The sequence below is a fragment of the Tyto alba genome, unplaced genomic scaffold (assembly GCF_018691265.1).
Source record: "Tyto alba isolate M040663 unplaced genomic scaffold, T.alba_DEE_v4.0 Super-Scaffold_17, whole genome shotgun sequence".
Lineage (NCBI taxonomy): Eukaryota > Metazoa > Chordata > Aves > Strigiformes > Tytonidae > Tyto > Tyto alba.
Window position 1 is genome coordinate 6,617,613 of NW_024881279.1, and position 14,750 is coordinate 6,632,362.

At 40.9% G+C, this 14,750-nt stretch overlaps 2 protein-coding genes across 9 annotated transcripts in view; one reads left to right on the forward strand and one right to left on the reverse strand.

Moving 5' to 3' along the window:
- HNRNPAB (heterogeneous nuclear ribonucleoprotein A/B) overlaps positions 1 to 11,198 on the forward strand; it is a 30,740-nt gene extending 19,542 nt beyond the window's left edge. For 2 of the 3 annotated variants that reach the window (XM_042790125.1, XM_042790129.1), the window contains one exon: positions 6,389 to 7,097. The gene's annotated coding sequence lies outside the window, so the exon portion shown is untranslated. Of the gene's footprint in view, positions 1 to 6,388; positions 7,098 to 10,628 lie in introns of those variants that run through there. The other variant, XM_042790128.1, reaches the window with a different exon arrangement.
- COL23A1 (collagen type XXIII alpha 1 chain) overlaps positions 9,060 to 14,750 on the reverse strand; it is a 192,153-nt gene continuing 186,462 nt past the window's right edge. For 5 of the 6 annotated variants that reach the window (XM_042790119.1, XM_042790121.1, XM_042790120.1 and 2 more), the window contains 2 exons: positions 14,145 to 14,231; positions 9,060 to 10,170 (listed from right to left, as the gene is read on the reverse strand). In XM_042790119.1, the coding sequence (XP_042646053.1) occupies positions 10,123 to 10,170; positions 14,145 to 14,231 (135 nt within the window). In that variant the 3' untranslated portion in view covers positions 9,060 to 10,122. The remainder of the gene's footprint in view (positions 10,171 to 14,144; positions 14,232 to 14,750) is intronic. The other variant, XM_042790118.1, reaches the window with a different exon arrangement.

A 14,750-nucleotide genomic window follows, 5' to 3' on the forward strand; every position in this document is an offset into this window, starting at 1 on the left:
GGAAATGCAATCATCAGATTAGAATGGTCAGTCCTCCGTTCCTGTTTGATTTGAATGACTTAAAGAAAAACAGGAAGATAAAGAATCAGAAAGGATGTTCTGGGGTGGGTTGAGGCCTCTGTCACTGCAGGTGTTGTATCCCATAACCGACTTCATAAATTTATCAAGCTTCAGTCTAAAAGATGCCAGATTTTTTTTCTTCCAAGTACATGTTCACATTCTTTTGTTTTAAACTGACAACATCTGTTAAGACTCTAGAAAATGGAGAAGACCCTTTTAAACTACACACTTGGCTGACTAGGTATAGCCACGAATAATTATCTCTAGTTGCACGTATTTGTTAAACACGAGAGCAATTTAAATTTTGTGTAATATGCAGAATCCAAACCCAAATTGCTAAGCACTTAAAGTTAGATTGAATTTAGGAAGTCAAACTCATTTGTTGCATTAAAGTCAGGTTTTAAGTAACAAAAGACAGTGGAGGAAAAGTTAATAATGGCTGTTAATCTTTATTTGAACTCTTGTCTGGTTAAGATACTTAGTCGCTATTTATAGTAACAACCTGAACATTTACACTTTGGGAGGTTTATTCTTGATTACAAATGCAGAGTTCATTATACATATTCACACAACTGTAAAAGCAATCTGTACAGAGAGACCATTCTTTAAAATCTAGTCTTTGCTTTTATTACAGAAAGCAGAAGAAAAAATATTTTTGGAGGTCTCAAGCTAACGTACTGTCCATTACAGCTTTAAACTAGAAATACATGATGCAGTACTAATTAATACCATGTTAACATGTTAAAACAATGGATAAAAAATACTGTTATTAATGCCTTCATTTTTAAATGAGTTGTTCCCCAAAGAAATGAGTAAATAGAATACTTTTCATGGCACATACATTATTAAAAAAATCACAGAGTTTGCAAATAAGAGATGTTAAGTAAATCTTCTGCATTTTTAATATCTATATATATTTGTTTTTAAAGGTGATACATTTTACAGAGATTTAGTCAGCTTTGTGTAAAATACCATGTAAATACATTCTTTTGCAAGGTGTCCAAACTGCACACACACGCAAATAGCCCTTTCTCCTCTGAACAGCCTTACTGGAGTGATGCAACAACTCATAAAAATAAGGGACACTTGCATAACATGGTAGAGGATTAAGCCCTATCAGTATAATTTCAAAACAAATACAGATCAAGCACTCATTGCATGTATTTTTCTAAACTGTATACGAATAAGTGAGATTTCCATTTAGATTTTAAATCTAGCCGGTATAGTTTCTCAAATTATGTTTTTTCAGAAATGCTAGCATACATGCCAGGTGTAAAATATTTCTGTGTCCAAAGTAATTTAATACAACAGAGTAGGTGGCTTTCAGTTTTGACTGTGGCATTTTGTGCTGAATGTTCATCATATTGAATATCTTTGATTTTTTTTTTTTTAATATACCAGAAAGAACTCTAAATAGTAGCACAAAAATTGGCTACAAATTGTCTATAAAACTGCACTCACCTATGAAACTAACCAGCAAACACAACAGAACTCCAACTCTCATTCTAACCGGTAACAATTTGCTAACCTCTTCTGCTTAATTTGGAAATTCAGTGGGCTGTGTGGGTGCTTTTGCTTTGCAAACCCAGGTCCTAATTTTTTTATGTATTTGCAGAAATGCAAGTTTGATATGCACCCACCTATACTTAATAACATCATGTTAAATGCACTTTTCAAAGTTAAGCATACAACACAGTGAAATTTACAGATACTTGGGGCATCTCCATTTTACGTTTCTGTTCATTAATATCTACATTATATAAGAAACCACACACAGACACACAAGTGAGCTGCCTGTTCCCTCAAACTGCGCAACTATAAGGCAACTTCTACCAGAACTTAGCGAACAGGGATTGATTGTTGTCCTAAGACACAGGAGAACCGCAAATGTTAATAATGTATTTCTTAGTCTACTCTGTTGTCAATAACGCCACTTCTTATGCATTGAAAACTCATGTTTCCCAGCTTTCCTGTGGTTTTCCCCCAGGCTTTCTACAGTAGTATAGAGTCATACAATCTATTAAGTCCTTCGTCCATTCATTTCTAAGTGACAGGTTTTCAGCACTTACTTTAGCTGCACATTACACAATAGACATGCCTTTTGTTGTGCCATCCATATGTACACAAGCATATAGAAAAGTTCACCTGGGGACATGAAAATACTAGAAGTAACTTTTAGCTTACAAATGTAAATGATAATCAAGGAAAACAAAGTTTAGGAAATGGATTTTTTTTTAATTCACTAGTTTGCTTCAGTCTGCAATAGATTTCCCAAAGTGGAGCTGAGAAGTATTTCAAACTGTACTAATTACAGTCAGGTTCACTGCAGTGCCAGGGACGCAATTAAAGGCAGGGGACTCAAGTCCAGTAAATGACAGTGAAACTGGACTAACTAGAGTGACCAGATATTTCCTCCCTCCCCAACCCCCCCACCTTTTTTTTTTTTTCTTTTTTTTAAAAATCACTATTGCAAAAGTGTCCAAGGAATAATCTTACATAATGCTGTCCTGCAAGGTTGCCAAGGTCAGTATATACCACAGTGATTGCTTTGGCAAGCTGTAGTGTCTTAGGTCTCCTGAAATCTATCCAAATACTTCACCTCTCACTTGAAAATCATCCTGGTGAAACAATTGGAAGGCTGGCTGTGCTGTTAAGCATGTCAGCAGATGCTTAACAAGTAAAATTTAGGAGCTTCAAATGATATAAAATAGTACTAAGGTTTTACTCCATCCTTGGACACCTACTGAGGACATGCCTAGCTATGATAGTGCAAGTCAGAACCAAACTTACTGATCTGAATTCAGCCAGATACCGACAGTATTTGTCTGGGAAAAGTAGTTTGGGGACATTTTAGTTCTTATATTTTTACCATTTTTTGTTACCAATATCTTTGCATATCTTAAATATAAATCTTTTGTCTAAAGAAAACAGTTCAAAGCTTCTGTGCTCTAAAATTTAAAAATGGAAACTTGACAGGTAACCTACTACAAATAGATTTTATTTGTGTAACACTTTAAATTGTTTGGGTGACAATGGGTCTAAAAAAAACCAAAAGTAAGGATATGATGGTATTTCCCAAGAAACTAATGCTGCTCCTGTTTTACAAATATCTATTCAAACCATACAGTTACGCGTATCCCTGTGTGTGCTGTCAGTTAAGGGACAGTCATGGAATAAAATTTGCCCTGGCATAAAATTTGTTTCTATTGATAAAAGATCTCCTCTAGAGGGCAGCATTAAATCAGTATTCAAGGACCAGGAAACCTAAGCCCTAACACTCCTTTATAATACATACTAAATTTGCAGTTTGATAAGGCACAGATATATTGATCAAGGATAGTTATTTACCATTACAATAAAGCTGGAAATATCTGGCATCTCAGTATTTTAATTAAGCTGTGTGTTACAGATGGGCCAGTTCTTTATTCCGGTCCAGGTGTCTGCTATATTTGGCTGATTGCAAAATCATGTGCTATATATAAAAATTCACAGATTCATTCTGGGCTGTGGGCTGGTGAGATAGTAAACACTGCTGCCTGAAGTCTTTGCTGGTGTAATGTAATTTAGCACTGGTAAAGCCAACACAGTCGCACTCAGTTCCAGCAGCTGAAGTGGGACGCTGAGCTTGCGTGTTAGGGGGAAGAGAAGAAAGTAGCCAAACGAGAACACAGGCTTTCGGGCACAAAAGCTTTGGTCATCCCAAACATACTTCCTGGCTAGTGGGTTACTATAACAGTTTTAAAGCCCCAGGTAATGACCTGTGTCATTCTCCATGGATTACTTTTCATCATTGCATAAAATGTCTTGAACTGCTGGAAATTCGCATGTGTTTTGCTGGCTTGTTTAAGGATTTCAAATGCTGAATTTATAAAATTAGAGAAGACAAAAAGCTCACCTAAATATTTCATCTATTGGTTTCCTAAAAAGAAAACACATCAGAAAGTTTCTTATTGTCAAACGGTCTTATTTTTTAAATACACAGGAGAAAAATCCATATGGAAATAAATTCATCACCATTATATGTACAGCAAGTATTAGAAGCAGTGTATACAAGAAAGGTGACTCCCCCCAACCTGAGAATAAAACAAAGCATGTGGCAAATGTCTTGATTTTAAAAAAGACACCAAATTAAAATCCCAGAGCATTAAGGCTTGGAAACAGTTTCAGTTTGGAGCCGGACTGGGTTTTCTCTGCCACCTGTTTCATAACCCAAAGAAATATTCCTGAACTCACTGGCCAAGCTTACAATTCAGCTGCAATCATCAGGTTCACACTCTAGCAAGGGGCCTCTGGAGTGTGAGCATGCTTTCAGCACTGGAGTTACAGATATGGGGGGTTATTTGGCCATGTTCCCTTATCCCCCCCAAGCCCATTCCCCCCCCAGAAGCTTTAGGGAGTGCTCCCCATGATTCTGGTTCGGGGTAGCATCCTCAGCCCTGGAGCTGCCGCAACCACAGCAAGCGGCAGCTTGAGCGCTGAGCATCTCCTGCGTTTGCCATCTCGCGTGGCAAGGCAGGCCCGCCTGCAGAGCATTGGGACTGCAAAACTTTTTAAGGGGTTTCCAGTGAGTTCTTGCACCCTTACGACTCAGTCTGGGAACTTTGCTTCCAAAATGGATTAGGCTATGTTGGAGAGAGGATGGTGGTAGTAACTGGGAGGATAGTCATTCGCTACAGTTATAAATAGAACAAACCTTAAGGAAAGCTGCTTGTCCTCTGCTTGTGGACAGCAGGCAGACATGCTTATCTTAACAAAATGGAAACCAGTATGCTTTCATGGTCAGTTAAGTTAGACTAAGGAATTTTGGTTTTTAAACTAGAAAGCAAAGATAAAACATAAATTCGTCTGGGCTTCAAATTCCCTCAAGATGAGTAACTTAAGTGTGTTATCCAAAATATCTACTGCTGAATCTGTGAAGCTAACACACTAAATATTTTAGTGATCAAGATAAGTCAATTGCTCAGTCTCAGACTGACCTACATTTAATAAGCATTAGCAGCCTCTCTGTCAATCATTTTTATTGCTACTGACATCTAGTGGTAACATTTAGCTGCATTTCTGAATTCCTGTAAAAAAAAAAAAAATTCTTACATTCTCGCAAACCAGAGGGAGAGAAAAGAAAACGAGAGAGTCTTCCTGGGGGAAAAAATGCACTATGCTCTGTGAGACACTGAGAGAATTACTGAGTTTTGAGTGAGACTGCTAGTACTACCTAAAACTAAAATTTATCTTTGTGAGCTATTTGCAAACTCAAAATATTCAAAAAGACCGACATAAACATTTTCTTATGGAAGGAGAAAAAGTGATCTGGCATGAATTTGCTGAGCAAAGCACATCTTTTTTTAACTCTTCCCAATAAGATCATGACTGATCTGAAACAAATTATCCTGTAACAATCTCCTCTTAAAAATATTTGTGTGTGTGGAAAGCACATGGAAGTCTAAACAGATTCCTCTTAGACTCTGTGCAGTCGATACAAAAATCAACAGTTCCTCTAATACAGTCTGTTGATCTGCATGATACGATTGATAAGGAACACTGAGTTCAGGAAATAAAGGCCAAACGCACTGATCTCAGCTGAGGAGCGGGCAGGACTTCACTGCAGCCCCGCAGCAGCCTTGCCTGCGGATCTGTACCTCGCTCTGTTCCCGGGAGCTCCGCTTTCCACAGGTCTCAGCTGCTTTGGTGACCGAAGGGGTTGGTAGAATAGACGTACCACCAGCAGATCCTTGGAGATCTACTGGCTAGTTCCTCGGAGTTGAAGTGGCAATAGGCGCTGTATACAGCAGGATCCATACCTGCCAGCATTTCTAATGGAGATGACAGTGGCAGAAGTCCAGAGAAGCTACTGCACGCAGGCTGCCGATCAGTACGTGTGCAGTATCTGTCCTGAACATCCCAGCCTTGCTGCAGGTGCCTAGATGGGTTTCCTTTGTACGTGCTGGACTCACTGTATTTGGGATGCAGAATAAACCAATGCAGAGAGGAGATTTGCCTGGGAATTTTCAAAGATGATCACTGAAAGGTTTGGCAGCTGAGGCGGTAGTGCTGATGGGTATGGACACCAGCCACAGTCCTGTGCTAGGAAGATAATTCTGGCCTTTCTCCTTGACTGGCATGGAAATGCTGTGAGTGGTCAGGGATAGGGAAGAACAAGCCTGGTTAAGAGGTTTAGTCAATTCAAAATGAGCTCTCTTCCTCCATTACAAACAAATGTCTTGGGTTCTGTGGCAGCAGAGGCTCTGTTGGGAGGGGGACGGCTGCCACGCAGAGCGATTAGAGCAATAGGTAAAGCACTATTCTGGTATTCTGTATCAATGTTTTGCAGGCCTGGCAGTGGTCACAGTTGATGCCTACAAGCACTGGATATTCCACAAGTTGAAGACGGAATACTGACTTGTTTACCTGAAGATAATAGGACTTCGGGGTATTTCCTCAGAGAAAATATAAATTTTAATATAATTTCATAAGCTTTGGAGGTTAGCTTGTCTTGTAGCTTCAGTGATATCAAACTTCTTCAAGTAGGAGCTAGATAGAAAGCTGTTTAGTTTTTGCCAGCGTATGTAAAACAAGACTTTTCTATCTGCATTGTAGATTGTTTGTGGACACTTCCAGATTCTTGTGCTTTCTGCAGTCATTCTGGGGACTGAACTCTCATTGATACTGATAGAGGTTCCATGAACAGGACACGTGCAGGAATTTGAGTGTAGAAGCCCACAGTGTGGTTTGGAGTAGTGAATCGCTTTTAGTTTGGAAATGACTGGGGGAGATGGGAAGAGCAGCTGTACATTAAGGGAACAATTACAGATCATCTTCCCGGTGACATCAATGAGAGACTTGCCTTCAACCTTCCACAGAAGAAGATTTTTAGCTTTAATTTGGGGCAGTAAAGGGGTTTTTCAAAAGCACTAAAAGCCACTGGGAGCTTGTTCAACTGCTCCTTATGCCTTTAAAAACCCCTACACCAAAAGTGATAGCTAACAACCTGAAATGGAAGTAAATAAAATGCATTGTCATTGCTGTTTTGAGTTACATAATTCTTGTTTCTTGATTTGTTAGTTGATCTGAATTTACATGGATTTAATCTATATGGTGACCAAGAAAGTGATCAGTAACTAGTAAAGATGCAAGGTATAGCCACAAAGCAAGCAATGTGTAGGTGTGGACCCTAAGCAGCTAACAAACGTAACAAAAGTTCACTGCCTATAGCCATGAGTCTTTTGTGTCCCCATCTTCCAAGCTAGATGGCCATTTCAGCATTTACCAGCAGATAACAAATGCTCCCAGCTGACTAAAAGGATAAGCTCAAGGACACCTAGGACCCAGTCACAGATAGGAACTCACAGACATCGGACGCACATCACCCTACCTGCGTGGAGCACTGAGCATGGTCCTACTCTTCTTCAGAATATGGGAGCAAGAACTACCTTAGTGCTAGGTCAGCTTGTACAGGGCAGGTTGCCCCTGGGCAGTTGCATCCCTCTCTCAAGTCCTCTCTGGCAGTAGCTGCTGTAAGAGATGCAGAGTTTAGATCTACTCAGTGCACCAAAAATTACTCCCTTCTGCATTCTCTAAGGTCAAGGCCACAAAGAGCCCTGGTATTATCTGGGTTGATATCATGGTCAGGCTCTTAAAGTCACCCGAGACTCCTACATGGTGCCTAGCAACTTGTATTGGTCTAAAGTATTTCCTCCAGAAATGATCTGTTAAATCAAAAAGGCATTAAAATGCTGGGGATTACATCGCTGGTCTGGTTAGGATTAATCAGTCTCACCATTAAAAATTCATGGCTTGCTTTATTTGACTTTGTGTAGCTTCAGCTTCTACCCATTGGACAGATACTTGTACATCTTTCTCTGTTCAATTTAAGAACTTGTTTATATAAAGTATCTCCTCCCTGTAAAGGAATCTGATTGCCTCTTGATCTTCACAGACTCGGCTGTAAGCCATTTTCTTCCTCCCTGAAATAATTTTTTATGGCACAATCACTATTTTTTTCAACATCTTTAAAAATGTGGACAGTTTGCAGATTTTTAATTCATCTCATTTAATGCCATATGCAGATATCAAAATCACAGTCCTCCTTTTATTCATTACCCTGCCCTGCCTGGGATGTGCCCAAAAAAGGGGAGAGAAGGAAGAGGACAAGAGGAGTATGCAGAGTTAGAGTTTCCAATTAAAACCACGTAAACCAAGAAAAATCAAACACAAACAAACCCTACAAATGAAGACAATTAAATACTCCAAACGCCCAAGTTTCGGGAACCCTAACAGCAACAGTGTGTGCTCTGTTGGTTAAGAAAAGACTTCAGCAGAGCCCTCCCTGTCTTGCAACTCTCTACACTGGAAGTATTGCTAGGTTTTTGTGTTTTGAAATTCTGCAGTGGAGGTTTCTTGGGGAATTTGGGTTTCACGGTAACAAAGCGCTTGCACATCTTCAGCCACAGACCCCAGAGGTGCTTCCTCTTGAGAAAAAAAAACCCTGTTCTTGATAGTAGTGGAAATAACCACAGGTAGTCAAGGTTGTTCTGTTTAGCCAAAGAATTGCGATTTCCATCATATCAATGGCAGGTAGCAATGAATGGAGCTTGTCTTTTGTTTCCTCTGCAAGTTGCAAGTCCTTCTCTTTTTTGACCAGATGGTATATAGCAGCTTCTTTCATTTCTAGGGCTGCATCCTTTTTTTCTTCTTTGTTTTCAGCCAGTATTTTTCACCCTTTTAATGTGCATGTGCAATGCAAATGCAGAATTGAGAGCCAAATTAGGATAGGGATTTCTCCCTCCTTCATGCGATAAGGCACAGTAGGCAACACGCTGTCTCAGTACTGTTAGTTCACACAGCAACATTAGCAGTGAATCCTGTTCATTCCCAGGTACTGTCACTGGTACTTTTATCAAATCCTGTTGTTACCACGCGTATCTTATGGGTTTGGGTGCTTTACAGTATTTTCAAAGTCCATAAATGACAGCATCCAGTATAAAAAAAGGTCAATATATTACTGTTGTAAGGGTTTTTTTTTCCTTTTTTTATACAAAAATTAAAAAGATCAAAATATATCACATTATTTACATACTGTGCTTCATGCTTAGAGATCACTGAAAAAGAACACACAGACAAACATTTCAATCAAAGAAAATGCTCCATTCATGCTTACTAATCTTATTGTTAATATTATAAAGTTTGGCATTGAGATTTCTTTTAATATTAACAGTACAGCAAAACAACTTACCACAGAATTAAAAACTTCTATATGCTAAGGGCATGCTCACACTCTAACCGAGGGTTTGCAACCAGTTAGTAACATGCTTGCTATTAACTCAAGCTGTGTCCACACACCACATGTTTGAAACTGGGTTAGTAATTCCACTCAGTTTCTCCGATAAGGGTTTGACACTGAATGACGTTACAGCATCCTCCTACAAGCCTGGATCAAATCCTCATCTTATGGGGGGATGCATCTCTCATTGTCCTGAGCTGTCTTCAGCACTTACAATCCCTGGCTGTTGTAGGTGCGTGGGACGGTACGAATTACCTGGCCACTTGCACAGAGATTTACTGATTTGAGCACTGAAGCAGTGTAGAGGTTGTAGATTATAATTACAATGGCAGACAAGTCTTTGCTTGGAAATGTTTTGTAACTGTGACGAAGAGGCAACCCACTGTATGAGTCTCAGCTAGAAGGTATGGGCTGAGTCACGAGAGCACGTTTTTGCAGGGCGGTGCAGTCTTTGCATGAGCAGTTCCTAAACTGCCTGGGCCATAAAAAAAGCCTAGCCCAAGCAAGCCTAAAAAAAGGCATTGCTACTGACAATATTAATGAGAATGATTTTTCATGCTTAGGCAGTTGATTTTTCATGCTTAGGCAGTTTTTGGAGCGGTGTTCATAGCACCAGTCTACAGCTGTGGGGAACAGGACATGGAGCCAGGTGGAACCTGCTCTCCCAAGGCATGACATCACGTCTGCCAGGCATATAACCTGTTGCTTAAAGGATGTGCAGCAGTGCAAACTATCACCATGCAGCAAACAAAATTACTCAGGACCTGCTCAAGGATACACAATTATTACTGTACCTTATGCCAGCATCCTGCTACAGGCAGTCCGTCTGGTCCCTGCAAAATTGAATTTGCAGATTTAATTTCTCTTCACAGTGATTTAAGTGTCAGACCCAAAAACCTGAAGCTCAAGCTTCACAGTGATGAAAAGTTTAGCAGCACCCATAATTACCATGCAAAACCCATTTACTGTATATGCACAAAAATAAAGACGCAGGCAAAGTAATCCGTGTCACACACAACACAAAATTGGATACAACCCAGGGTAAAAAAAAAAATAATCTAAACTTTCTTCATTTAAACAAAAAAAAATTGTGAAAAAATATAAAAATTTTAAACCACTGTTAATTAATTTCATCATCTGCTTAAGGTAGTTGTTTTTGCAACCAGACATATATGTGGAAAGCGTGATATGGAAATGTATTTTTTGTTCATGTGTGCTTTTCAGTTTGGGGACGGTGATGTAATTTTTTTTCCTGGATGATCTCCTAATTGTGTTAAATTCAATCTTGCAGTACTTAGTTTAAGAAATCTTGAGCTGCTGAACTGATTTAAATAGGATGAGTTGTGGACTATGCAAAGGGAGTGAAAATACGTGTCTTTTTCTGATGGAGATACAAGACATACAGAAATCAGAAAGCCAGAAGAGTTTACTTAACCAGGAGGAAAACACTGAAAAGGAAGGAGCCCCTTAGAAGAGGAGTGGACTGTGTATGACCAACTCTTTCAAGATACTTTAGAAGAAAATAGCTGACTTCAGCTGCCTTTTCTGATGCTGGATTTTTTTTTAAGGCTCTTGGCTCTCTGATTGCATGAATTTCTGCATTTAGAGCTACAGAGAGCACACATGCACTGACCCTTCCCTCAGAGCCACCTCCAAATTGCCTCGAGGTGGGAAGCCATGAGGATGTGTGTACGCAGCGGAGATAACTGCTAGTGCAAATACAGGTCAAAATGCATTTTTACATTTTTTTTACTGTAAATGTCAGTCATCACATTTTTTGTATTCTGTATTGATTTTATATGTAAAATAGCCTGTGCCCAATAAAACACATGCAGTGAAGTAAGGTCACCCTCTCCAGCTACTCATAGTGTAACAGGTCCAGTTATTTTCACATGCTTTCCTCTAGCATTAGTTAGGAAACATACACATTCTTCTGCTGATACCAGTCAATATTTTGGTCCATAACTATTCATTTAAAAAAAGTACAACTTGTACATTTGCCAGAGTTGTCTGGGTGTGAAGGATAAAGGGGAGAAGGCGTGGAGCAGTTGTTTGGCCTAGAAGGATTCTGACCTGCTGTTAGAGTGCATCCACAGTCATGGGGTTGATTTCTGCCCTGGGCTTTTTGTCTTTCCTGTGCACTCAAAATACTTATTTTGGCCATCATAAAACTCTGCGCCTTTCTACCATGTTTCAATCAAGTGATTCCAAAATGACTTGTCAACTTAAAAAGAGCTTTGCAACCTGTGAGTAAGGCTCATGCTCATGCTCCTGGACTGAAAGTCATCTCAGAACCCAGCAAGCCTCCACCGCACGGTGGGGTGGAGCACAAAGACAAAACTCCCAGCCAACATGCAACTAACCCTCACATACATAAGCGGAAAGATGTGCAAGTGCTTTACTAACATGTCTTGTAGTAATGACATACTGGAGAAATCACCTACTGCAGTTCACAATGCCTTCAATACATATGGGTCTTATGCTTTCTATAGAGTTAAGATGGGATGTACTTGGTAAATACAACATCTCTGGGGAGTAAATATGAAGAGTTGAAGTGGGCCTGCTGCTAGTAATTGATTTCTTTGACACATATGAAAGTAATTTAACTTTTTGAAAGAGAGACAGCTTACTGCCCTTTTGTTTCTCTGAAGACAACTGCAAATCATCTAACATGCAGCATTTTCTATGTTTAAAAAAAATGAAAATAAAACAATGACCTCTCTCAGCTAGTTGTGCAGAGCCCTTTTGGGGAGCAGAGGACAAATCTTCCTGCATAACTGTTGGACTTCAACCTGAGTTCCGTGGGGCAGAGCTCTGTGCTGACACAGCAAACTCCCTTCTGATGCCCAGAGTGCCAGTGACCCCTGCTCTGCAGAATTGGCAGCTCATTTGGGGAAAGCTTTTCAAAACCCAGCTGGGAATTGGATTTGCAGGGCTGCAGCAGCACAGGTACAAAGCGAACCAAACAGGGTGATAGGTGCTGAGAGAAACCAGGACTAATTTTTATCATCTCTTACCACAAAGGGGCAAGCATCCTCTACACCATCTCCCATTGCTTACACTCCTTAACTAGTCATTTTAGCTGGGAGGAAGGCAGCACAACACCCTGGCATCCTTCCCTGAATGCCAAAGTAAAACATCTTGTTCCAGCTCTGCTGCCTCTTGTCCTTCCTCGCCCTAAAGGGATTTGCTCCTTGGGACGGGGCTCGGCCTTAGCAGAAACACACACAAGCCATGCAAGAAAGAAAGAGAGCAGATACTGTACCAAAGGACAGGGCTCGCTCACCCCGTCCAGGCCTGGTAAACCTGGGTCCCTTTTGCTGCCTGCAATGCTACAGTCTCCCTGTTTGAAAAAATAACTGCTTGTTGAGAATGGTAAAGGACATGGGAGTTACTTGAACAGACACCCGTTTCAGCAGAGGAAGATGGGTCCAGAACTTTACACCTCCATTTCTGATGACACAGCAAGTCAGCAGAGTGGTTTTATGGTAGGAGATTCACGGACACATAGAGTCTGTCATCTGGGAAAGATCTTCTATACACAAACCAGAGATTCATGTTTGTGACAGTGCAGTGAAAAAGATGAGGGTTAAATTGTCCAACATGTTGAGGGAAGAAAGGTGATCCATCAGAAACAAAAAAATTAATTGTAGTTTGCATTCACAATCTCCAAGCAAAATAAAGCATATTGACTGAAGGAGGTTTTTGCTGGTATAGTGGAGCTATACAACAGCTTTGATTGCCATAGCTGTGCTGGTGGAGTGAGAAAAAGTCACACACTTAGACAAGAATTGGGGTTTTGGAGCATGTTGGAGCAGGTACCTGGCATTACTAGTTAGATGCCTCTGAACTAAAGTCGTAACAGCTACAGTTAAGTAGTTTCAGTCCAGTAGTTGATACCAATTACTCTTTTCATCCTGCAGCGTCAAAGCATTTTAGGGAAGGAACCTTTTTGGTTTTAGTCATTATATGAAAAATAATAAAAAGGAGGTGAATTTTACCAGGCCAAATAACTTCTTATAAACCAGTATAAGTTTTTTTCTGGGCCCTGTCAAAGGAATGAGAAGTTCTGGAAGTGGACTTGGGGGAGATCCACCTTCCTCAGGCTCAAACACCCAGGAGGTTTCCTGGAAAGCCTCTTTGTGAGCACACTGCACAGCGGTGGCCCGGGATGTGTCTGAGAAGGGACAGATCTGAGGCAGGAGCTGCTGTCTCAGGCAGAGAAAGAGAGGTCTCTTCTCTCAGAGGCCCTTTGCAGCCTGGGGAGCTCCAGCTCATACCTCACTTATCTTTGGCAATACTGAGATGCTATCAACTCCAACCCGCTTCCCCACGTGGGAGAGCTGGAGCCAGGCTCATCCCTCGCTCAGATTGCAGAGATGAAGGGATGGAGCTGACCTTGTTTTCAAATCGCCTCCCATCCTCTGCATTGAGTTACTCCCTGATTTCAAATGTACTCAAAAGCCAGGCCGGCAGCTTCACCAGGGCACGCTATCTCCCGAAGAGCATTACTGAAGCCCATTGTTCCTGACTACAATAATAAGGTCTTTACACAAAGATTCTTTATTTTTACTGCTGTGGCTTGCTCCCATCTGGCCAGTGAGGAGCCCTTACAGAGAGTAGTGAACTTCCAGCAGTGCAGATAAAACAAACCATTAAGAAAAGTGAGAAAACAATAACCATCTGCTCTGATTTACTGCAAAATAAAGAACTACCAAATCCTCCCTCCCTTTCCCTGGCTGCAAAACCGCATCTCCTTTTCAGTCCTGGCAACACACACTGAGGATGAGCGAAATAAAAGACTTACCACGGGACAAGGCTGATCCAGTCCGGGAGGGCCTGGTTCCCCTTTTTGCCCTTTGGCTCCTTTTCTCCCTGGGATTCCTCGCTCACCCTGTTGGCACAACAGAAAAATATCAGGAACAGGAGGGCAAACACCTTGGCTTTAAATCACATAGCACTTGCAGAGTCCCACACGTCACTCAGAGAAGGGACCTTTGCAGTAGTGCAACCTCAACGGAGTAATTAAATCTGTGAAAATCTTCATTTAAGGCTGGGTAGGAGTATTTTAATAGATAATTTTATAGCAAAATGACTAAGTGACCAGTTTCTGCTAGAAACCAGGTGGGTATCTGACAGTAAGTGGGACCACCAGCTTCCAGCTGCTGCCCTGCACTCAGATGGGCTCCTGCCTCTGGCTGTGCACTCCTTAAATAAAGGATCCCTGTAACAAAGCCCTTGACTTGGATCCATTTTCAAGGTCTATAAACCAAAACTAGCAATTCTTTGCAACTTGGAGCTGTCAGGCTGCTCCATTTCCCCACAATGGTTGTGCTGGGGACAGGGACAGGCTTGCAGAAAGCGCTGCCAAGTGGGTAGGAATTTATTGCGTGTCCTGCCCTACACTGGGACC